Source organism: Bos grunniens, chromosome 3, assembly GCF_055505025.1.
Source record: "Bos grunniens cultivar Pamir isolate PY7600 chromosome 3, Bosgru_T2T1.0, whole genome shotgun sequence".
NCBI classification, from domain to species: Eukaryota; Metazoa; Chordata; class Mammalia; order Artiodactyla; family Bovidae; genus Bos; species Bos grunniens.
In genome coordinates this window covers 95108408-95133818 of record NC_141167.1, presented here as the reverse complement: position 1 = coordinate 95133818, position 25411 = coordinate 95108408, and the positions used below count along the sequence as shown (strand labels likewise).

The following is a 25411-nucleotide window of genomic DNA, read 5'->3' as shown; positions in this document are numbered from 1 at the left end:
GATTTATACTTCTAACGAAATGTATAACATCATGACTTCCCCAAGAGTGATTCAGTGGCCAGGAAATGGAAAGAACTCAAAATCTTAATCCCCTCAAATGTCATATTCACAAGCATTTAGTTGCAAGTGAGGCTGGACCCCGTGCCACAAAAAGTTCAATCAATGCTGCTCTGCCTGCTGATGAGAGAATGTCTGCAGTGACACGGATGTTACAGAGAAACACGCTAGACTATCATCTGCCACCTTGTCTCAGAGGTGAATGCGTTGACGACGCATCGCTGGGGGGTTTCCTGGCCCTGGGCAGAGTGCTAACACACACACTGCCTCTCCAGCAACTGCTGACTCTGCAGCTGACACTGAAATGTCACATGCATAAGGCAAGGCATTCCCAAATGACCCCACATCCAGGGTTTCAGATCCTTCCCTCATGTCAGAGTTGGGCACGGCAGCAGGGGTGAGGACAAGGTCAACCAAGTTTACTTAATGCGGAAAGGACAGAGTTGAACAGGTTGTGCATGCAGCAGACTGCCCTCCTCAGTCCTGGCAGGATCAGCCACGAACACCGAATCACCAGAGTCCTCTCGAAGCAGGAGCAACCTGCTGCGCTCTGACCCTTCCCATGGGTCACCACATTAACCTGAACAACAAACCGTGAAGCCGTAAAGAGCAGTGGTGAGGAGCCAGGGTCTGGAAGACAGACTGGGTCTGAACCTGACTGTGCCATGACTGGCTGTGTGACACTGGGCAGATTACTCAAGCTCTCTAGTGGTTCATCTGCAAAACTGGGGAGAATAACAGTAACCACCTCATGATGTTATCATGAGGATTAGTAGTTAAAATATAGGTGAAAGTGCTTAGACTGGTTGCTTAGCCCTGGGGTTGGGGGAGAGAGGGTATACTGGCAGAGGCAGGTGGGGAGCAAGATGAACTGGGTTGCAAACACGTTATTGTTGAGATGCAATGGAGACACCAAGTCAAGATGCCAAGGACAAAGCTTGGTGCCATCGTTTGAAACTGGAGACTAAGAAAGAGCTGGGGCCAAAGCAGGGGCACAAACACACCACCCCCCACAAACAAAGACAGCCGGCTCCTCCCTGTACCTTTTCAACCACTGTTCCTGGTACCAGACCCCATTCTTCACCCCTGTGCCCATTCCCACTCTCCGTGCAGATGGTCCCTAAGTCTCACAATTCTACCTCCTCAGCGTCTCTGCCACTTCTCGATGTCCAGGGCTCACACATAGTAGGTGCTGGATAGATAGCTGTGCATAGAAGTGAAAACCTCACAACCGCCACTCCCATCCTGGCTCGCTGCCTCCATCCAAGACTATAGTGATAACCTTCCAACGTGCCTCTCAGTCCACACCAGCACTAGGGCATCTGTTCAAGAAGGCTGCCACAGCTTTTCCTGTCATCTAATGAGTTAGGGCTTCCCTGGTGGCTTAGCAGTAAACACTTCTGCCAGTGCAGAAGACGGGTTTGATCCCTGCGTCAGGAAGATCCCCTGGAGAAGGGCATGGCAATCCACTCCGGTATTCTTGCCTGGAGAATCCCATGGACAGAGTCTGGAGGGCTATAGTCCATGGGGTCGCACAGAGTCAGACACAACTGAAGCAACTGAGCACACACACACATGCACTGAGTTAAGAACACACTCCCCAGCCTGGTATTCAAGGCCCTACAGAACCGCTCTGTCCAGCCCCATTGCCCGCTTCCCTCAGTATCCACTCTAGACTCCACTCCCTCATCGCCTCCTCTGCCTTCTTCCTGCTGCCGCCTCTGCCTGAGCGCCTGGGACACCTGCTGAGTCAAGCACGGAGTAAAAGACTGAACAGATTCCTCTCCTCCGCTCCCCACAGAGGGTCTGTTTAAGTCTGTGTATTCAAATGTGGAGCGAGGACAGCACAGGGGGTACAGCATGTGTGCATCTGGCTTGGCAGAAGAGCAAAGTCTCTTCGTTGACAGGCTGGTCTCCTTGCTCTCTGTTAAAACTAAATCTTAGGTCCCCAGAGGAGGAACCTAATTAAAAAACAAACAGACACGTGGATTTTTGTGAACTTACAAGGCGTAAGTTACGGTGGTTTAAAGCAGTGGCCCCTAATCTTTTTTGGCACCAGGGACTGATTTCGGGGAAGACAATGCTTCCATGGACTGTGAAAGGGGGGAGGTGGTTTTGGAATGACTCAAGTACATTACACTTATTATGCACTTTATTTCTAACCCAATGCCACTGGTGATCTAACAGGATACCGGTCTGAGGCCTGGAAGTTGGGGACCCCTGGTTTAGAGGATGCTCAAAGGTCATCTGAACTATCCCCCAGCCTTGGAGATCGTCTTTCAGACTTACACTGCTGGAGAAGATAGGACGTCACTGCATCCGACTGGTAGGGGTGTGCATGGGTTCTTATTTCCTTTTTGTTTTGGTGCATGTGTGGAAATCTTCCTTTATTGCTGTTTCACAATTTTTAAAAACTGTTGGCAGAGATTGGGCCTGTTCCTCATGGTCCAAGGTACACAGACCTCACTCTGAACAGACAGAAACAGCCTCTCCTACTGAACAGGAAGGCTTCCTTTGAACTCACCAGCCCATCCCACCTCTACTTCTTATTCAGCAAACGTTCAGAGAGACCCTACCACCTGCCAGGCTCCCTGCTCTCTAAGGACTTTCCTTGAACATTGCCTTGAATTTCAGTTACATGTCTGTTTGCCTCACGGACCTTCATTAGGGCCCTTCACTGGGTCTGGGACCCCCGACTTGATTCATCTGTGTGCACTGTGCATACAGTGCCTTGTACATAAAAGACATTAACACACTTGCTGAATTGGACTAAATTTAATACTTTGCATAAAAATGCTCATTTTCAGCATAAGCATTCCACTACTGATTACTGCTATATTCTGCTTGATCTCATCAAGAAATCATCTAAGAACGTAATGGTGGTTATGTTTAAAAAATGCTTATCAGTGAAAGATGCATACTAAAGTATTTAATGGCAAAATGACATGATGTCTGGGATGTGTTTTAAATTCTTTCAGAAGGAAAAAAAAGAGAGCGGCAGGGGAAAAAAAGAAAGAGAGAGAGGAACAGGGTGTGTGTGTGTGTGTGTGTATCCAGGGGAGGGAAGAGAGATGAAGTAAGATCTCAAAATATTGGTAATTGTTGAAGCTGGTGGTTTGTTCTACTACTGTGTAAACTTCTGTTCCAAAAGCTTAAAACAAACAGCCCACCCACATAGTCAACCCTTTCACAGAATACTGAGGCCAGTGTAAGGCACGACATCACTAACCTTCCAGAAACAAAGATCCCCCCCTAACCTGTCTCCCAGGTCAACCTGCTCACTTACACATCACCTCCCGAAGTTTTCGCCTCCCATAGTGCAAACCCTATCACCATGAAGAAAGACTTTATTTTTTGATTATGGATTATTAAACTCCTTTGTTACTACTTTCAAGACAATGAAAATATTCAGGATTATTGGCAAGTGTGTAAAAGCAGGTATTTTGTGCCTACTGCATGCAGGAACCTGAACTGGGGGTTTCCATGGGTTACCTCCTCCTTTTACTCTCACAGTTCTGTGCGGAAGGTACAAGAATACTAAGAACTGGAATGTGTGCAGGGCCTCCTGTGAGCCAGGGACCACGTCATGTACTTTCCTTGCAATCTCGTTTAATCTTCAGAATATCCTTATGTAATAGGTACTACTTATTTACGTACATTTCCTAAACAAAAACAAAGCTAAAACCAAAGCTCAAAGGAGGTTAAATTCAAAGACTAAGGTCTTGCATGGTGTAGGGGAGCAGAATCATAGGAGAGGCTCTGGCTCCATGGCCTGGCTTCCACTAGCACCAAACTGCACATCATTACACACCCAATGATTAATGCTTCTCAAGGCCGGCTCCATCCCAGAAGACAAGAGTGATGATAACAGCTAAGGCACTAATCCTGAACTGTGTACAGTGCCATGTTCTAATACCCACTTCGAGGCTTAGTTAACTGGGAAGAGCTAATTAGATGAACAGGCTGCACGCACATGTCAGAAGAAACAGCAGGAACTGGGCCTTGGTTTCTGCCAATGCCGATTTTATCATCCTGAACTGGGCAGGTACTTTAGAGGCAGCTGAATGAGTTGACTGTCAAAGAGCTGCCATTATCATCATTGGTACGTGTATGTGTGCTCAGTCGCTAAGTCGTCTCTGACTCTTTGCAACCCCATGGACTATAGCCCGCCAGGCTCCTCTGTGCATGGGATTTCCCAGGCAAGAATACTGGAGTGGATTGCCATTTCCTCCTCCAGGGGATCTTCCCAACTCAGGGATCGAATTCACGTCTCTTGTGTCTCCTGCAATAGCAGGTGGATTCTTTACCATACCATAATTAAATATTCTCTAACATTTAAACAGAGAAGACTATAAATAAGTAGCTGTTATTGGCAGGGGTGGCACTTTACCCCACTTAGGAAAGCCGTTATGATGAGGTTGCATTCAGCATTATGGATTTCAGGGCAACAGAGATAACATTATTCAAATGGGATACCAGTGCCCCACACCCCAAGTGACACTTGTTCCATTTTGTTTTTTCTTTCTTCATCCTCACTCACTCCTCCCAGAGAAAGAAGAAAAAGTTATCAGATTTGGGGGGGCATAAGGGCTAGGTGTGCTCAACTCAGCTCCTCTTTGGACCCACACATTCCTCGTTCTCCATGTCCTAAGACACCCCCAATGGCTTATTTTTTTTTCCCATGATTTATTTAGTTAAGAGCTTGATGGAGAACAGCATGTTCTATATGGACTCTTCCTCCAAAACACAAATCAGTAACTGCCACTGCCACCACGAAAATGTGTGGAGCACTTAAGTGCCAGGCACTGCCCTAAGGCACTTCATATGCATTATCCCACAAAGCCAAGAAAACCAAAGCTTAGAAATCACAGGCATCAAGCCTGAGACAGAAGGCCTAGAAGGTGGTGGAACAGGACTCCATCGCTCTTCGGCCTTCAGAGATAATCTTGGACAGACAGCGGATTGTAGTTGCCTGTAAAATTCTGCAGATCTAAACCTTATCTTCTATAGATGGCAAAGAACTTTCAAATCTCTCCCAAGTACTTAGCAGATTAACAGCTCCTTTTAAAGAAAAATAATTACCTTCCTCACTGGCTCTCGGCTGGAAGAGGGGACAGTCCTCGAGTGGAGAAGAATGCAAATTAAGTGCTTAAGCCGGAATAGCAGAACTCGGCTCTGCCTCCTCCCGCTCTCCTATCTGAAGCCGGTGGAACCCTCTCCAATTAACACCACAGAAGTCTGGGACTTCGGGCAGACAGCTCAACCATGAACTGATTAGTATCCAACTCTCGCCAAGGGCTCATTTAAGACATCTGATAGCAGAGAGAGATGGCTTAATATGCAGATTAACCAGCCATTCCTCCAGATTCTCTATAGTTTTAGCCATATACTAAATGGGATAGACACAAGGCAACATTTGTCCTCTGTAGTAACTCAGCTTCTTACAAAAACTCCTTCATACACTTAAGGTTTATGCCCTTGGCTTTTATAGGGAATGGATATAAGAAACATCCATTTAAACAATCACCTAGAGCTTTTGTAAAAGAACAGTTGAAAGCACTGTCCGTTATGTTATCTGATGCCCCTTAAAGAAAAAGCACGTGATATATTCAGTGCCAATAAAAAGTTTGTTTCTCTTTTATTTGTTTTGTATATGCAGAAGAGGACTGCATAATTACATCTCTTTTTGCCTCAACTCTCCAAAACTTCAGAGGCAAATTCAGTACTCAAATGCAATAACTAATTCATCCCAACCATCTTGCCATATCTATTCTTTGATTTTTTTTTACCCCTTTTGATCTTGATTTTATTTTTGTGCCTCCTGCTTTAAATTGGACTTCGTTTTGCAAGCCAACTTATATCTTTTTCCCTTCAAAAGTAGGACATCCATCCTAAGTAAAGAGGCTTTTTCTTACCCTCTAAGAAAAATCATAGTCCTCCCAGATGCTACAAGTGCTCTTGGACTTGACAGACCCATTCATGCCTTTGCCCTAATCTGTCTGGTTAATACGGTGAACATGAGAAGACCCCAATCAGCTTCAACCCCTCACCTACTTAGTGCACCAACCCCAAGCAAATGAGAACAAGGACCACCCAGCTTTTAGGATTTTATGCTCTCAAGCTTCAGGAGTCAAGCTGATTCCCAAAGTCAAAATGTTTTCATTCAGGATGACAATACTTGGGACAGACCCCCCCCTTAAGATAAAAACACTTGGGACAGACTTGACCCACAGCCATAATTTGTCCAAGCCATTCTAAACATTTTTTTTTGAAATAAAAGAAACAAGCATTAACCACTGTGTAGATTCTATTTTCCAAAGAGAGCTGCAGTAACGTTTGCCATTTCACACACCCTTTTTGCAAAGGGACCTTGCTAGTCTCCCGTTAAGAGATGGGGTCTCTTTCCCTACTCCTTTGGACTTGGACAATCTCTGTAGTGGGCCTGGCCAATAGGAAACAGTGGGAGTGTGTTGTGCCAGTCCCAGGGACAGCTTTTAACTAGCCTGGCACTTCCACTTCCTGTGTCTTGGCAGTCAGCTGCCATAAAAGGAGCATGACTATCCCGAGAAGACAGTGCCATAAAAAGCACCACAAGGAAAGGGCCTGGATGAGACACCATGTGGGGACAGAGAGAGATGCCCCAGAATATGGTGACACATGCATGAGAAAGCCATCTGGAAGGGGATCCCCAGCCCGAACTGTCCTAGCTGTCACCATGTGCATCAGAGATGAATCTTGACTCATTCCCTAATTCCTGACCCTCAAAATTGCAAGCAAAATGAAAATCAGTGGTTTTCAAATGGGGACTGGGACAGTGTCTTAACTCACACTATGGCGAGGATCAAATATTTAATGCATGAAAGCCTCTGGCCCAGTCCCTGGCATGCAGTAAGTGTTCAACACATGGCAGTGATCATTTTTAACTGGTCTAAGTAACAAAACTGAACATTTTGAGTCATACCTGCACAGGGAGCCGGCTTTCTCAAGAGCTCTTTTGTGACAACACTCCACAGTCACACAACATAAGATGACCTACATAAATAGAATACTTCCTGTCTTATTACCTCCAACAGGCCGCATGTGGCATGGGATCGACATGCATATGCATACGTGTTGTAAATCTAGAGAATGTCACATAGTGTCAAGCCATGCCTGATCCCTGCCGGGCAGAGAATCCTTTCAGGAGGTCCCGGGGGAAGATCAACTGCTGTACTCGTGCCCAACTCGCCTTCTGACAAATGTCCAGAGAGCTTCGTGGTGTGAGTCTCAGGCACACAGAAGGAGGAGAGATTTAAGGGAAGACAAGAATACCACTTACACTTCTGGCAGGTTCACCCGTGTGCCTCTGAATATTCTGAGCTGAACATTACTGCTTTCTTTGCAATTCTTCTTTTCCGATGCACATATTTTAACATATCTGTGTGTTGGTGCTGCCTTATCTCCCCATCTGCCCAATGTTTACCGAGGGTCCATTACTTACAAAGGTTCGGGGTGGAGGTGGGAGGGGGGTAGGTCAGTCAGGGAAAAGCACACTCACAGCTTTCACAACAGCAGTACTGAACCCTTAGGAGAATAACTAAACCTTTCCCCGCAATTTAGTCTCCTTATTTCTTCCCACTTTCCGGAGAACACAGCCACCAACAAATCCCTCCCAGCTAAAAGAGCCCATTCCCTCCCAGAGCTCCCATCCTCTTCCCGCCAGTCCCGCCATCTCCCCCCAGGGTAGGCTGGGATCAATGCAGGAGGACTTCAAAGAGGCCCTCAAATTGGAGTGCAGGCAGCACTTTCTTTAAAAAAAAAAAAAGAGAAAGAAAAAAAACCCGCCGGAGCTGTGAGTCTAAGCCAGTGGGGGAGGGATGCAGGAGGCAGGGGTGGGATCTGACAGCAGGGCACAACGCACCGAGGATCAGGGCTGTGAGACACATTCAGCTCGAGATGAAAACTCTTCTTTCGGTGCTGACAACATCTGTTTTATTTTGAAGGTTGCTAAGGAGAGTTCTAGCTGGGCTAACATTGTTCCAGTTCAGTACTTCATAGTGAGTCTCTTTGCGCAGGGTTCAGGCGGCAGGAATAAAAGCTCGCCAGATAAACCCCGCTCCTTTCACTCTGTAGATATCAAAGAATCACTTTGCTACCAGGGATGACTAACAGCCCGCCTCGTCTCGCTCCGAATTGGAAGGACCCTCTGCTTACTTTCTTATTACTCTTCCTCTCCCTGCCCCCCTTCTGTCCCCACTTGCCAACTCCCCATCTCTGCCAAATAATGGCTTATTAGGAAGAAACAAGACAGTGAATGTGCCACTAGCCTGGGAGAAGATTTCAATGCAGAGACAAGAAAGAGCTGAGGAATGAGCTGGGGCTCATGGAGCGAGGATGTATAGCATTAAACAAAGGAGGAAATGATTTCCTAGCCTTTAAAGATCGGTTTCATCTCCTAGTAGAGCAATGCCAAATGCCTTCGTGTGGGCTTAGAATGGTCAGAGGACAGTAGAGCGATCAAGCTCAAAACAGGGAAGAGGCTGACCCGCAGGCCTGTGTCCATCTTTGCAGTAATGGACATGGGAAGCAAGGCGCCCCATACTCCCCTTGGTCCCATCCTGCCTAAGTTCACTTGCAATTAATTACAAGATGGTAACAAAATTAGGAAAAGCACTCAGAAAAATAAGAGATGGGGAGGATGACAGTGGTAAAAAAAAAAGAAGAAGAAAAGGATATGACAATGACCTTCATATATATGACAAGTAGCAACTGCATGAGTGGCAAGGTGGGCAACGGTTGAAGGCACTCTGCCTCTCCCGAGGGAATCAGACTTGGGGAGAGGACCCTCCAGAAAAGGTGGGGAAACAGGAAGGCCCTTACATTTAATTGGTATCTGCAAAAAAAAAAAATCATTTTGGGATGCCAAGGCATTCAGTGAAAAACTGTGTTCCATTAACTGAAGGAATTCTTTTTCTTCCCTGGGCTTTAAAAAGCAACAGCTCCTCCTACCAGAGAATACCTAGGAGTCTAGGGAAAAGAGAGGGAGAATGGCAGTGTGCTCCCTCCAACAAAGATCCATTTCAAAGAGCCAATCAGCAGGACCCCCGAGCCTGCAAATCTCTGACCACAAAAGGAAACTGTATCCTCTCAAATGAGGGCATTGAGACAACTGAGGCCACATCATCTAAACATCTCCCTTGACTGCCAGATTCTGTTTCAGCCAGTTTTGCCTTCTCTCCTCCCCAGCTTGGGATATCCAGGAGAAAGTATGCTTGTCGATATCAAGAATGCCACAATAATGCAAAACACACAGCTCCTTGACTCCTCTCCAGATCCCAGGGGAAGAATTAAGCCAGGGAGGTGAAGAGCCACCCTCCAAAACCACTCACCTAGCCAGGTCACAGTCACGGCAGCCGGAGCCGACACAGCTTCCGCCACCTTGTGCCAGGTCCTGTTGTGGCCGGGGGTCCAGAGCGCCACATGGCAGAAATAGTAGCCAGCATTTTCTTTGCTGACATCTCGAACCAGTAGGTGGTAGGAGCGTGCATCCACGTGACTCAGGGCCACACGAGGAGAGCTGTGCACCAGGGAGTCACGGTCCAGCCGAGCCAGCACACGGGAGCCAGGCAACAAGCTGTCAGGCGTCCGGCTGAAGGACCACGTCACCTCGGGTCTGACGTCGTCCGCTCGGTCCGTCGTGATGTTGCAAGCCAGGCCCAGGTCCTTGCCTTCAGCTACGGACACATTCCTGGCCACAGCTGCTCGGAGAACTGGAAAACCAAAAACAAGGTCATCGAGATCATCTCAGTTACATTTGCCACTTCCACCCCATCCCCTTAGATCACCTCCTTTTACCTTCTTATGTACAACATTCAAGTTAGGAGACTTTGTACAGTTTTATGTGCTTGAGAAATATACTGAATAAATGAACGACATATTTCTTTTTATTGCATTAAAACAATAACAGCAGCAAACACTTATATAGATCCTTCTATATGCCAGGCACTCTTCTGAGTGCTTTATAAATATCATCTTCAAAACAACCCTACGAGGTGGTTCTATTATCATCTCCATTTTACCAATAAGGCAACTGAACCACAGAGAAGTTAAGTAACTTGCCCAATGTCACACAGCTACTATGTGGCAGGGTTAGGATTCAAATTCAGGCTGCCTGCCTCTAGGGACTCTGCTCTTCAGTGTTACACCATCATTACGTACATTACCATTTGAAAACAACTCTGTTGAACATTACAAAACTAAATTTATATTTTTTCCACATGCATGATAGACTTGGGTGACTTTCAGAGAAAGGATAGCTCAGCTCTGGCTGGTACATACTGTCACTTGGGGGCTAGGAGATGGAAGGTAGAAGTGAGGGTAAAACCATCTTCTGGGTGAAACGGGGTTGGGGATGTAAACAGAAGGACTGGGAAAGGGAAACCAGACCACATGCCGAGCAGGTCAAGTCTCTCAAATGCTTAGAGCATCATTTACGCTGTTCTACACCCCCACCTTAAAGTCAAGGATAAAGGATATTCTAAAACCAAAACACAGTGATTTCTGGACAATGCCACTGCCCTCTCTCATTAGTGTGGATAATTAAAAGTAAGGATTTGGTGTGACAGTCCCCAGGCAGATCTGGTTTCAGCATTCCCCTATCAAAGCTTTTTATATGGAAACATTTCATTTTATTCGAGGGATTTTTTTGCAAAGAAGTTGAACATCTGAAATCAGAGTAGAAAAACATTCAACACGTGGTAATGCTCTGGGAACAACTGCTTAGATGATGAGGAGCCGACACCTCCCAGGGGATTCAAGTGGAAGCACAGCACAGGCCTGGTCTTCCAGCCAGAGTTGCTCAGCATCAGCTACAGACCTGGGTCAGGTCAGCGACAAACGCTGGCACTTGGTTCAGAAAAGACCCAACCTCCCGAACCCATGTGCTTTGAAGTAAATGACTTTCATTATAGATTTTTCCAAAGACTGATGATACTTCAAACAAGAGTTTCAGGCCAAGTTCAAGCTTCACTTTGATGAAGACAGAAAATGAGGTAGGCATAGTATTAGAAAAAGGAATTTAAAGTCTAATTTCTAACCACCACCCACCTCCTTCCAAAGTCTTCCTCTTCCTTCACCCCTTTAAAGAAGCCAAAAACAATATGAGATACCATTTGAGAGGAGTCAGGAAACTGCTGCTCTGAGCCCATGCTGCCATTTGAACCACTCCATGTGCAACAGTCAGACTCTGGAATACTATCAGAGTTGCTCTATGCCAGCCACCACTACAGCAGTTGTAAAAGAAGGCCCAGGAGGGAGCCAGCCAAGAAAAGAAGTAGACAGTAAGCAACTGCAGACAGTATGCATGGAGAAAATGGATTCTTGCATTTAGAAATATTAGCATCTCTGTAACAATATAGTTCGCTTTCTAATTTTTTTCTCTGCAAGTGGCTAAATATCTCATCACATCACTCAGCACAGTTTTTACATGTTCTATGGGATCGGAGGGTTCTCTACTGGAACGGGATGAAGTACGGTGAAGGGAAAAAGGAAATCAGTTCTAAGGACTCATAGAGGAGACTTCAGACAAAGTCTGTGATGGTGTAAGCTTTCTCCTACTGGATATAACTGACCCTATAAATTAAGACACCAGGTTCAGCATTACAGGGCGTTTACTGCCACCTACATGGTACAGCCCCACCGTGTAAGTCACTTCGTGCCATTTATCATAAGAATGCAGTAAGAATAGTTAAGAAGTTAGCTATGGACAACTTCATAGCAGCACTATTTACTATAGCCAAGACATGGAAACAACCTGTGTCCATCAACAGATGAACGGTTAAAGAAGACGTGGTGTATATAGACAATGGATTATCACTCAGCCATAAAAAAGAATGAAAGTTAGCCATGTGCAACAGCATGGATGGACCTGTAGGGGATTACACTTAGTGAAGTAAGTCAGACAGAGAAAGACAAATATTATGTTTTTACTTATAGATGGAATATAAGAAATAAACAATATAACAAAAACAAACAAACAAACAAAAAGGCTCACAGATGCAGAAAACAAACTAGTGGTTACCAATGGGGAGGGGGGAGGTGGGGGGGGGCAAGATAGAGGAAGGGGGGACTTCCCACGGGTTAAGAATCTGCCTAGCAATTCAGGGGACTTGGGTTTGATCCCTGGTCGAAGGACTAAGCCCTACAACTAAGACACAGAGCAACTAAGCCTGCATGCTGCAACCACGGAGCCTGCACATCACAAGGAAAGATCCTACACGACATACTGAAGATCCTGCACATTGCAACTAAGTTCCAACACAGCCAAATAAATAATACAAATTAGTAAATACTCTTTAAAAAAAAAGATAGAGGCAGGGAGTCAAGAGGCAAGAAGTACTAACTAGTAAGTAGAAAGTAAGTAAGATTCAAGGATGTAATGCACAGCACAGAAAATAGAGCCAATATTTAAAAATAACTTTAATGGAATAAATGGGGCTTCCCTGGTGGCTCAGATGGTAAAGAATCTGCCTACAATGCAGAAGACCTGGGTTCAATCCCTGGGTCAGGAAGATCCTCTGGAGAAGGGCATGGCAACCCACTCCAGTATTCTTGCCTGGAGAATTCCATGGACAGAGGAGCTGATGGGCTACAGTCCATGGGGTTGGACACGACTGAGTGACTAACACTTTCACTTTTAATGGAGCAAAATCTATAAAACTATTGAATCACAATGTTGTGAAACTAATCAGTTCAGTTTAGTTCCTCAGTCGTGTCCAAGTCTTGCGACCCCATGGACTCAGCACTCCAGGCTTCCCTGTCTATCACCATCTCCCAGAGCTTGCTCAAGCTCATGTCCATTGAGTTGGTCATGCCATCCAACCATTTCATCCTCTGTCGCCCCCTTCTCCTCCTGCCTTCAGTCTTTCACACAATCAGGGTCTTTTCCAATGAGTCAGTTCTTTGCATCAGATGGCTAAAGTACTGGAGCTTCAGCTTCAGCATCAGTCTTTCCAAACAATATTCAGGGCTGATTTCCTTTAGGATGGACTGGTTGGATCTCCTTGCAGTCTAAAGGACTCTCAAGAGTCTTCTCCAACACCACTAATATGATATTATAAATCAAATAAACTCTAATTTAAAAAAAAAAGAAGCTAGCTAGGGAGAATGCAAGTGTTTACAATGAGAGAAAGACTATCACTCTAGTGCAGTGGTTCTTAATCCAGGATCCACAAAGGGAATTTAAGGAGTCTGTGACATGGATGTGAAAACAAATTGCCTTTCTTTTACTAACCTCTACCTGAAAGACAACATCTCCTCTCATTATGAAACTAAGCAACAAACCAGTTAGTATTATCTGTCCCTGGGATCTTGCTCCCAATAGAAATCACAGATATTTTCACATTACATTTCAATTGTTGCAGATATCTTAAAATATTATTTACATTCCTCACTTATCAGAAATTACAGTAGTTGTTAGGTCTGCCACTCTATCTTATTATTTAATGCATTAATAAAACACTGGGCTTCCCAGGTGGCTCAGCGGTAAAAGAATCCAATGCAGGAGATGCAGGTTTGATTTTTGGGTCAGGAAAATCCCCAGGAGTAGGAAATGGCAACCCACTCCAGTATTTCTGCCTGGAAAATTCCGTGGACAGAGGAGGGCTATAGTCCATGGGGCCACAAAAAGTCGGACACAACTGAGAGACTGCATACACACACACGCAATAAAACACTATACTGTTATACAACAAACTTATCTTAAATATTTTGATAACTATTTTAATGTTATTGTTTTCCTATGTCATCCTCTTTATGTATTTTATTAATTAAAATATATTAACTCTGAAAACGGCTTGTGAGCTTCAAAGGACTGTCAAAGATACCCATGCACAAAAGGCTATGAACCCTCAGGCTTGAGTAAGAGCCAGATGCTACTGCCTGCCTAATAGGCTCAGAGTGTTCAAGTCTTATAACTACATTCTGGGTTTTGTGGCTTGTTTGAAATTAAAAAAACAAACAAACAAACCTTTACAACTGAAATTCTTGCATTTGCTAAATCTGAAACTCTTAACCCTTTCTTTTAAAATAGTTGTTTGATGCAAGATGAACATCCAAGGTTTCCTATGTCAGATTCCTGACAGATCATTCCCGAAAAGGCAGGTGACCTGAATCCATCTGGAAAGTGATTTCGGCAGCCAGGAGAATCAAGATTGAGTGCAACCTGTGGCCCTTCTTGTCGGCGAGAACACCTCCAACCTGCCTGACTGCCACAGTCAAGAACACTGGTCCTGCTTTTTACCAAATTCAGCTCTCGTGCTGTGGTGTAAATTTAGGGGCAAGTGCTCAGGACAGCACGGCTTGCAGAGGAAAAACACTTCCCATGTGTATCGTTGCCTGCTTTCCTTCCCATCTGAGCAACAGAGTGGCCACGCTCTCTTGTTTACAGTCAGGAAACGAGTCCACCCAAGGTCTTCTCAGTTTCCAAAACAGGAGACAGCAGCAACAGTGCAAAGCACTCTGCAATGTGGCAATGTCAGACTCCCAGCAAACCAAGTCATCCAACCACCAGCAGGGACGTCCCCCTGAGAAGGTCTCTTTACACCTTCCCTCTGCCGAGCCAGAAGCTCTGGGAGGCTTGGGCACAATCTTCAAGCATCTCTGACCCCAGAGCCCAGGACAGAACTTAGCCCACAGTAGGTTCTCTACTCATGCTTGCTGGACACTGGAGGCAAAACTGGCCTGTTTTTCTTGTTTGTCATTTATTTTTATGGGTTTTTGGAAATGTATCTTGCATTTCTTTAATTACTTCTCTAGTAAGAGTAAGAAGGTTTTTGGTTATTGTTTTTTAAAAAGATGGTTCACAGATGAAGACAACTCCTTGCATATAGATCCCAGAGTTGGATGCTTCTGGGGTTTGTGTCCTCAAGGAGATAAGAAGAGGCCCAGCCCTAGGGAATCCCTCACCTACAAGGGGACGTCACATCAGAGGGGACCTGAAAGGCAGGCCTAGAGGACCCAAGTCAGACAGAGGTTTGGGGATGAGCCAAACACGCCCCCAACAGCTGTGGGGAAGGGCACATCCAGAGATTAGGAAACACCAAACAAAATGAAGCCATGGGAGCAAGGCGGGGGCAGCCCCACCCCAAAGCCCCTCTGAACACCAGGCTGGACCTTGTCCTGGCACTTAAAAGGACTTAATCTTTCAGTCACAAAATTCTCTTTGTGTCTTATGTAACCTGCAGCTTCCCATGGGTATGAATCCAGAGAAAAAGCAGCTGCAGAGCAAAACTCGGCATTTGGCACAAAACAAATGCATCCTTTCCAAACCATCACCACCACCCTATACCCTCACCCATCAACAGGAGGCCTTCCAGGAGGAGGAGAAATCTTGTCAGAGAGGAATAAGGCTCTGGCCTAGTTCTTTATCCGGCTTCCCTGATGGCTCAGTGGAAAAGAATCAGTCTGCAAGGCAGGAGACCCAGGTTATACCCTGGGTGGGAAAGATCCCCTGGAGAAGGAAATTGCAACTCACTCCAGTATTCTTGCCTGGAAAATTCCATGGACAGAGGAGCCTGGTGGGCTACAGTCCATGGGGTTGCAAAGAGTCGGACACAACTGAGTGATTAAATAACAACAACAAATAGTCTAAAACATGCAATTTTCAGAAGCTTACCTGTTGGCTGGATCACCACGGTGGCCACATCCACGGCTTTTTCTTGAATTTCTTGCCAGTTTCCCTGCTCTCCGATCCACTCACTGACGATGCATCTGTAGGAGCCCTGGTCGGAGGACAGGGCCCGGGACACGGAGAGGCGGTACCCGTCGCTCCCCACAGTGTCCAGGCGTACGTCCCCGCCGCGGTAGCGCTGCTCATAGCCAGGGCCGGGTCGGAACCTGCCCTCGTGGGTCAGGGAGAGGATGCTCCGCCGGGCGGGGCCGCGCCGCACCTCCCACTGCAGCGCCAGGTGCGTGTGCAGCGGCGACGTGGTGGAGGCCGAGCACCGCAGCTCGAAGGGCTCGCCCTCGCGCAGGCTGGGGCCCGGGGAGGGCTGAGGGCTGGCAGCCACATGCAGGGCGTCGGATAGCACTGTGGGGAGAAAGCAGAGCGATCGGAACACTGCTGCCCCAAGCACTGGGCAAGGGCCCGCCAACCTCCAGGCCTTGAGGGACAACTTCTTCCTCCCCTCCCCTGTTCTAATGCCCAGATGGGCCCATCTGCCCATTTCACTACATCTCTCATCTCAGCTGACATTCTGACCTGAGGAAACAGGTAGCACTAATAAGAGCACCCTGCTAGAACTGGGAGGTGCAAACTCCGTTTGGGAAGCTGTGCCTTGGGCTATACTTCTGTGACCCTTAGGCAAATCACTTAAACCCCTCTGTGCCTCAGTTTCCTCATTTCTAAAATGGGATGACAACTAGACCCAACTCAGGAAGCTGACTGAGAATTCAACTAGATATAAGGGAAGGTTCCCAGGACAGCACTTGGTACTCAGTGATGACCAGCCATGACTGTCCAACATATCTTTGTTGGGACACAGGCTGGAGTAGGGAGCCTGGGGGATTGTCCAGAAGTTAAAGCAGTGTAATTTGAAGAGCACTAAAGTGTGGGAGAACTTCCTGCGCCCCCAGGTCTAGGCAATGAGTAAGAATAACTAGGTTGAGAAGAGGGCATCTGCAGGGTAGGAACCCATCAAGGAAAACCGAAGCCTTAGTTATTTATTAGGACCCATTAGGAAAAGGCCGGGTTTCTCTACAGTCTAGAAAAAGGGGGCAGGAGATCAGGCAAGTGTTGGTGAGAGCTATGAGGAAGGGAAGCCACACTTGATGTAGCAGTGAGGAGGCCCCTACCAAAGAGACTGCAGGGACCACCACCTCTCAGGTTTGCCTAAGGGCTGGCTGAGAGAATCCCCAAACACCACTGTTCACCATCTCCTTGGGTTCTCCTGCCATTCCACGCTCGGAAATGAATTCAATGTCCTTGAAAAGGGACTACTTTAAATAACAGAAAAAACTGCTACATTTTTAGAAGGACATATCCCAAAGTCCTATCTCTACTGCAAATGAATATAATGACTTTCTAGTATATACATCAGTCTGTGACTCCAGCTAACATGACTCAGTTCCCAAGACCAGTTATCTCTGAGGCCATGGATATATAGTTTTAAGACCTGTGAAGCTGAAGGCCAGAGAGACCCTAGATCATGCATGGCAGCCACCAGAGGCTCCATCTGGGCAGCCAGCCAGTCTCTTTCATGGCCATCCACCTGCTTTCCTGACCCTGAAGAAAGCCTCTCCTTGCTTCTCCTTCCAAAGACTGGAGAAGAAACAGAAAGATACTGGGGTGGGGGGAGGGGGGGGGCAGGAAGTTCCTCCTGCGGCCTCCAACTCCTGAAGATGGGCATCGCACATGGAGACAAGTGTGTATCTGATCTAATGGAGGTGTAGCATGTGTGTGAGGACTACAGAAGCAATGGATCACTCAACTCCAATGCAAGAATGCATTATGAGACTTTGTTCTAAAAAGACATATTTGATTTTTGTATAGGAATGAGAAGAGGTAATAGAAGAGGTAGATTTGACATTTTAATGCTTGTATAATGGAAGTGGCTGTTTTTATCCCCTTATGAGTCTAGTCGGGGAACAGAATCTGGAATATGGTAGGAGTTAAGAAATCATTACAGAAGGAATGAATGCCTGAATCAACCCCTTCTTTTTATATCATATCATGTAGATTTTCTGCTTTCTTGATCATTTAATACACTACTACCCTGACATAATTTCTTTTTGGAACAAGGCAGGATACAAATAAATGCATAATTAAGTAATAATAATAACAACATTAATGTTTCTATTTTGCTAGCCTCAAATTAAAATTGTTTGTTCTTGCTCATTTACCAATTAGCTGTGTGATTTTAGGCAAGTAATTAACCTACACTTTTCCATCTCCTTGTGTGTAAATTAGGGAAATACCCTGCCCTCTCTTCTTCACTGGGTTGAGAACTGAATGGGTGAGTAAATCAAACAGGACTTAGACAATGAAAAAACAAACAAACCCAAATATTCCAGCTATGTTAGGTGTGACCACTTGCACAGCCAGGCCCACCAGCTTGCAGTGACCACATCATGCTTTCTCTACATATGACCCATACGACTTCTAGAAAACACAGGTACTTAAATCATGAAGAGCACAGAGAAAAGACATGAGCTCCGAAGTATCTCTTATCCCCATAAACATGAAGAGTGTCCACGTGACCACCACCCTCGCATCCCTAACTTGACGGAGTGCTTACTATGGCACTGCTGAGGCTTTACATGTGCTAATTCACCTTGGGGGTTTCCCTGGTGGCTCAGTAGTAAAGGCTCTGCCTGCCAATGCAGGATCTTCCCTGGGTCAGGAAGATCCCCTGAAAAAGGAAATGGCAACCCACTCTAGTATTCTTGCCTGGAAAATCCCATGGACAGAGGAGCCTGGCGGGTTACAGTCCAGGTGGTCGCAAAAGAGTCGGACAAGACTTAGCGACTAAATAACAGCAGTTCACTTTGACCTTTATGGGAGGCACTGTTTTCCAGAGGAGGACGCTGAGGCATGGGACACAGAAACAGCCAGAGAGGTGACCAACGGGAGAGCCAGCCATGGAACCAAGCGCAGGCAACCTGGCTCAGAGTTGGACTCTCCACCACACACCATGCTGCCTCCAGCTCTCCAGCCACGAGACAGTTCATATGCACCATGGAATGAAGAGTGGGACCTCAGTGGCCCCCTGGCCCATCCTCTGCCTTTCATCAGGTAAGATACTATTACTCCCTTGGACAGAGGAGGGAGCAGAGCCCCAGGCACAGTCACTCACGGTGGGGTGGCAGAGGGAACCATGGCCCTGGGGCACAGCACTCCCCTCCTCCCATGAGGATGTACCTTTAACCTGCACTGTATCCTCATAGTTGCCCTGCACAGTGGCGTCCGTGCTGGGGGTAGAGCACTTGTAGTGACCCTGGTCGGAGTGCTGGACGTTCTTGATGTGCAGCTCCACCGCGTCGTTGGCCGTCCGCCGCAGCAGGATGTCACCCCTCTGCAGGCGCTCGCGGTACTGCTGGGCTGGGAAGCCCGCTTCCCAGGTGCTGGCAAGCTCCACGAAGCTGCTGCCCGAGGCCGAGAAGCTCCAGTCAAAGTTCTGCTCGCTGGGGCCATCGTAGTCACTGACGTTGCAGGGGATGACCAGCTCGGTGCCCACCACCCGCACCAGGCTGCCCGCAGGGACCCTCACCACGCGCCCTCGGCAAAGAGCTGCAACGACAAGAAGTCAAAGAGGCAGGCTTGAATCCAGTAAGCTCTTCCCGGAATAAATGTGGCAAGCCTGGGGGCGCTTCAGCTCCCAGGCACATGATGGAAAACATGACACTGACCAACATGCTGCCAGTGTCTGTGCAAAAGGTTCAGCCCACCCCAAGGACCCCGAGCCAGGAATAGCCCCTACAGTGAGTATCTCTCATGCACCAGTCTCCTAGGATCAACAGGGAGGAAGGTAAGTACTAAAAGTAGGCTAACTATAAATTTGAAGAGCTTTCTCCCTCCCGTTACTATTTAACCTACTGTGATCACTCAACGTGATGTGGAAATATTTTAGGTTTTGTGTGAAAGAAAAGGACACAGCTAATCAAGTATTTACATTTCTGCCCACCCTATATCAACCCTCTTCCCTAGAGACCATTCCCCAGGGCTCCTGAGACCTGATTTACAATGATAGATGCCAATTTTTTAGATCCTGAAGCAGCCTGCTGATAAAATGATTTAGCTCTGGTTATCTGACATTGCCTATAAATTAATTTTAAAATATGACGACTCTACCAAGTATTAATTTTCTATTTTCTGGCTCATTTCCTTCTCTCTACTCTTCACCCTGATCCAAATGCAGAATGAGGCTAGGGAAGCACAAAGTGAGAGAGTGCTGCTCTGGCCTGTTGCTGGGCATTGGTAGGAATGCAGCAGCTTACTGGGCACGGGCCGGGTGGACAACACCAAGAGTTCACTGGCATTTCCCGCCCCAAGAGCACAGACCTCCTGGGCCTCTGGGCAGGCCCTTGGGGCCTGTTGTGGGTGTCCTTTAAGATAGCTTCTTTGTGATGAACTTTGGCACATTCTTTGTAGTGAGTTTACTACCTGTGTAAGCATTTCAGTTTGGACCCAAAGAACTTGCATGTTTCTTTCCTGAGGTTCTATGAATATGTCCAGCATTAAGATATACAGGAGAAAGGATGGGCTCTGAAATCAAGGGGTGTGGGGGTGTGTGTGTGTGTGTGTGTGTGTGTATCTCTTAGTTGTGTCCGACTCTTTGTGACCCCATGGACTGTAGCCCACCAGGTTCTTCTGTTCATGGAATTCTCCAGGCAAGAATATGGAATGGATTGCCATTCCCTCCTCCAGGGGACCTTCCCAACCCAGGGATCGAACCCAAGTCTCCTGCATTACAAGCAGATCTTTATTGTCTGAGCCACCAGAGAAGCCCTGAAATCAAGGGGACCTAAGTTGAAATTTGAGAGACTTCTTTTAGCTTTGGCTTCCTCAACAATAAAATGAGGAAAGGAGGAGTCGTTGAGCTGATGAAATAAAACGGCTACCTGAGACTCCATCATGTAAGAAGAGTTCAACCAAAGGGATCTTCTATTATTTATTTTCAATTTTGTGTTTTTGTCATTTGCTCTGGGTAGAATTGTGTCTCCCTACCACCACCTCCCCATTCATATGCTGAAGTCCAGGCCCTCAGCACCTCAGAGTATGACCTTATTTGGGAATAGGTTGTTGCAGTTGTAATTAGCTTAACCGTGATGAGGTCACACAGAGAAGGGTGGGCCCCTGATCCAATGACCAGTATCCTTTAAAGGGGGGTGAGGGAATTTGAACGTAGATATGCACTCAAGGAGAGTGCCAGGTGAAGCTCAAGGAACAGATCTGTCTACGATCCAAGGAATGCCCTGCACCCCAGTCTCAGGGACAGACACTGAGACTGAAACCAAGTCCAAGTCCTCCTGGCTCGTTTCTGCTGAAACTTCTCAGAAAGACATTTTTACCTCCTTTGGGATCAGGGTACCAAAGGGATGCTTTGCTCTGAAGCAGCACATGGGCAGCCCTCTTGACTAGGCGAGAAAGCTGTCTATGGCAGAAGAGACTCAGGCCAACACCAGGAGAGGTGCAAGGAATGTGTCCTCCTGACAGACAGCCTCATCTGAGCCACTAGATTTGGCCACACTCTCGCCCGTGCACACACATGTGCACGTCTTCCCCAGACATTTCAATTCCTTACAATTCCACTCACACTTATGGTCCTTAAGCTAATATCTGCCACTGGTAACTCAGGGCATTGAAATAAAACATACCTACCCAGCAGTGAGGTCATCATCACCACAGTTCACAAAAGAAACAGGCGATCTTTTTTATATTTAATTTCAGAGATGACCGGATAATCCCAAATCTCACAGAAACCCTTCAGAAGGAAGGTCACAATGGAGACCTGTAAGAGGGGTCACAGCCTAATGCTTTTTTCCTCATGCCCAGTGTCCTCTTCTATGAAGTGGACACATGACCCCTTAGGGCTTTGTAAAGCTTAAATGAGCCACAGAGCCCCCGTGACAGTGCATGAAATTCGGTAAGGCTCTGCTTTGCAGGTGGCATCTATAATAAACTTGATCACATTCATTCACTCTGCTTCCCTGGCAGGTTTACAAAGGAATTTCCTAATGTGTCAATCTTTGCAATTCCTAGCCCTTGTCAAGAGGCTGACCAGGTTAATAACCAGCTCAACAGGGCCCTTTGGCATGAGGCTATATTCCTTGTAAAGTCTCTGTCTTTATTCTTAGTGAGCAGAGCTTGGGGGACAGCCGGTTCGTCTCAGCTGTCCAGTCCTGCTTCCACACACAGCTGCCCAAATCATCTTTTAAGGCATAAATCATGTCACTTCACTGATCAGAAGTCCTTCACGGCTCCTCATCACCTGCAGGATTCACTCTATCTTTCAGGTCCCCTACTGTGATCCCCCTGGTTCAAGCCACCTTCCCTCTCACCTGAATTACTGCAACAGTCTCCCAATTGGCTGCCCACCTGCCCTCTACTCTCAACATGGCCAAGCCATCTTTTAACAACTCAAGTTGTCTGACATCTTTACTCTGTTTAAAGCTTCAGATAAAAGGCAAGACCTCACAGGACAGGGCCCTCTTTGCTTCTCCACCCTCCTGCTCCTCCTTCCACTGTACTCTAGCCATCCTTAATTCCTAAGGCTCTTGAGCAAACAGAACTACTCCAGCCTCAGGGTCTCTGCACATTGCTAAGTCCAGAATATTCTCAGATGCTCATTACGCTCCATCATCAGCTCCACATTTCATTACAATGTTGCCTTCCCTTTCTTGACCATCTTAAAACTGCACATACCCATCCTTATTCTTGTCGTATTTTGTCACTTATCAATAATACTCTTTACGTGTATCCATATATTTTTACTATTATTTATTATCCACCTCCTCCCACTAGAATGTAAGGACTATATGAGCTGAGATTTTTATGTTTCCTTTGCCCCTGAATGCCAGTGCCTAGAACTGGACCTGATACCAGATGTTCAGTAAATATTTGCTAAATGAGTGGATGAATAAAAATACACAAGATCCTTCAGAGTCTGGACCATGGCTACCATTCCAGCTTCATCAGCTATCACTCTTCCAGCCCTTAGTGCTTAGTTAGCTTAGTGCTAACAAAACGAACGACAGTTCGTTCTCTGGAAATGCCATGCTTCTCTCGTGTGCCACAGACTCTGCTTCTGGGCCTCATGCATCTGGAATTGCCATCCCAACAACCTCTCAGCCTCTTGCAAGAAGCAGCTCCAGCCCCATCTCCTGTGTGAAGCCTGCCTCATCTCCCCAGGGGTCACTCAGGCACGCCTGCCTCTACATCCAACTCAACCTGCAGAAGTACCTTCTTCCATGCTGGCTACTTTACAGTGCCACTGGGAAAAGCCAAGGAGACATGAACAGATGCTTGAAAGATCAAATTCTAATCTGAAAAAGATAGAAACCTGCGTGGTGGCATACATGAAGATCTGGGATGTCCTCTCATCTGGGCAAAGCAAGATTTTGAAGCTGAGAGAACAGAATTTCAACTTGCTAACAGCAAGCTGGTATTTAGCACATATTTCCTTTAATACTGTTAGATAACAGTTAATAATATTTAAAAAGAAATACAACTTGTGAAACATAGAGCAGATGGCTCTTTCAGAATCAAAAAGAATATCTGCAAAGTCACACATTGCCAACTTTAGTTGAAACCTCTCGTAAAAGCTGATAACTAAGGGAAAAAGAACAAAACTCTCCTCTGGTTTTCCAAATTCTACCAAATTTCACATGAAGAGTCCCAAACACTTTGGCACCTGAACTGTATTCGTTTCACGTTCTAGAAAAATATCTTTACTAAGAAATAATTTAAAATTGTAGTTTCATTTGTTTTCAGAGGTCAATATAAGAGACCTTCACATGAGATACATTTCTTTATTAGCCTTAGAAGGACTATTGAGGGCACTACTGTGTTGTTCAGTGACACAAGAAAACATATGATAAGACTCTTAAAATTTAGTACCTGAACTCCTCTTGACGGCCCATTGTGTGCTCTTTCCCCAGAAAGTAAGAACTACATAGGCATCTCTCAGGCCAGAAACCACAGGCCAAGTACCTTTGAAACTCAACACAAAATTAGGGCACCTTAATAGCACATTTTGTGCAGTATATTAAGGCTCTGATGCTAAGGCTCTTCCTCATAATCCCAGTTACTAAGTGGACCAGTACCACATCACCATGCCCCGACTAGATCAGACCTTCTTACATAGGTCTCAGAACCCTGCACTGCTTCCTAATCCCTGTTTTTAAAATTTCTGCCTAAACCTCCCAGCAAACACACACACACACACACACACACACACACACCTGAATACAACTGGGACTACTAACTTCATCATCTCTCTTTTCTCTATTCCAACTTCCAAGTCTTGTTTTCCCCATCATATATAAAATTCGCGTGTCCTTTTGTACTTTGGGCTTCCCTGCTGGCTCAGAGGGTGAAGAATCTGTCTACAATGGTGGAGACCTGGGTTTAATCCCTGGGTCTGGAAGATCCCCTGGAGGAGGACATGGCAACCCACTCCAGTATTCTTGCTTGGAGAATTCCCTGGACAGAGGAGCCTGGCGAGCTCTATAATCCATGGAGTCCCAAAGAGTCAGACACGAATGAGTGACTAACACTTTCACTTTTGTGCCTTAGCTTCAAGCAAATCTAGTACTAAATATGATAGTGAAATACGGAAACCATCACAACCTAACTTTCTAATAATTGTCTCTTTCCTCTATCTCTATAACTTCTTTTGCCGTCTTTTGCGTCTCCTGCACTGGCAGGCAGATTCTTTACCACTGCACCACCTGGGGAGCTGGGGAAACAAAACTGAAGTTCTGAGTTCACAAAGGAAGGTGGACTATAGTAAACACCCCAGAATGGATTACAGCCCTGGAAAGGGCTATGCCTTTGGAGTAAGAGCAAAGCTGAAGAAAAAAACCTGCTCTATCAATACTAAAATCTCATCTCAAAACATCTCAATTCCTCATTGGGTGACAGTGAGTTTCTCTTACTCTTTAGCCTGCTAAGAAAAAAAGAAAGTACATCTTGTAAAGAAGATGGCATCATACAGAGCCTCTACAACTTTTCAATATTTAATCAAAACCTACCAGACACTCCATATGACAGCAGCAAATGACTGAAAACAAAAGGCAACAAAACAGACAATAGAAACAGAGGCACGGGGACCCAGATACTGGTGTTATCAGACATGGGCTTAAAATAACTACAATTAATTTACCAAAGAAATAGACAACAGGATTTCATTTAACTTAATCTATTAAAATAATCAGATAAAAATCTAGAACTAAAAAAAAAAAAATCTAGAATTAAGAGCCCAATAAATGGGTTTGATATCAGATTAGATGCAGAGAAAAAAGTCAGTATATGCTATCCAATCCTGGAGAAGGAAATGGCGAGCTACACCAGTATTCCTGCCTGGAGAATTCCATGGACAGAGAGACTGCTGGGCTACAGTCCATGGGGTTGCAACAGTAGGACATGACTGAGCGACTATCAGTCACTCATAAGATATCCAAACTGAAGCCCAGGGTGTAAAAAAGATTAAAAATATAGGAAACAGTCTAAGAGACACATGAGAGATAGCAAAAAGGCCAAACATGTAACAGAGACCCAGGATGAGAGAGAAAGAAAGCGATAGAATTGGGCGGAATTAATTTCTGAAGAGATAATGGCTAAGATGTTTCTCAAACTGACAAATGCAGCATGCCACAG

At 45.9% G+C, this 25411-nt stretch overlaps 1 protein-coding gene across 1 annotated transcript in view; it reads right to left on the bottom strand.

The window, feature by feature from the left end:
* Window positions 1–25411, bottom strand: part of PTGFRN (prostaglandin F2 receptor inhibitor) — an 81375-nt gene that overhangs the window by 28324 nt on the left and 27640 nt on the right. The window contains exons 2-4 of the mRNA XM_086392070.1: window positions 18953–19321; window positions 15710–16123; window positions 9426–9806 (exon numbers count right to left, since the gene is read on the bottom strand). Of these exons, the coding sequence (XP_086248196.1) occupies window positions 9426–9806; window positions 15710–16123; window positions 18953–19321 (1164 nt within the window). The remainder of the gene's footprint in view (window positions 1–9425; window positions 9807–15709; window positions 16124–18952; window positions 19322–25411) is intronic.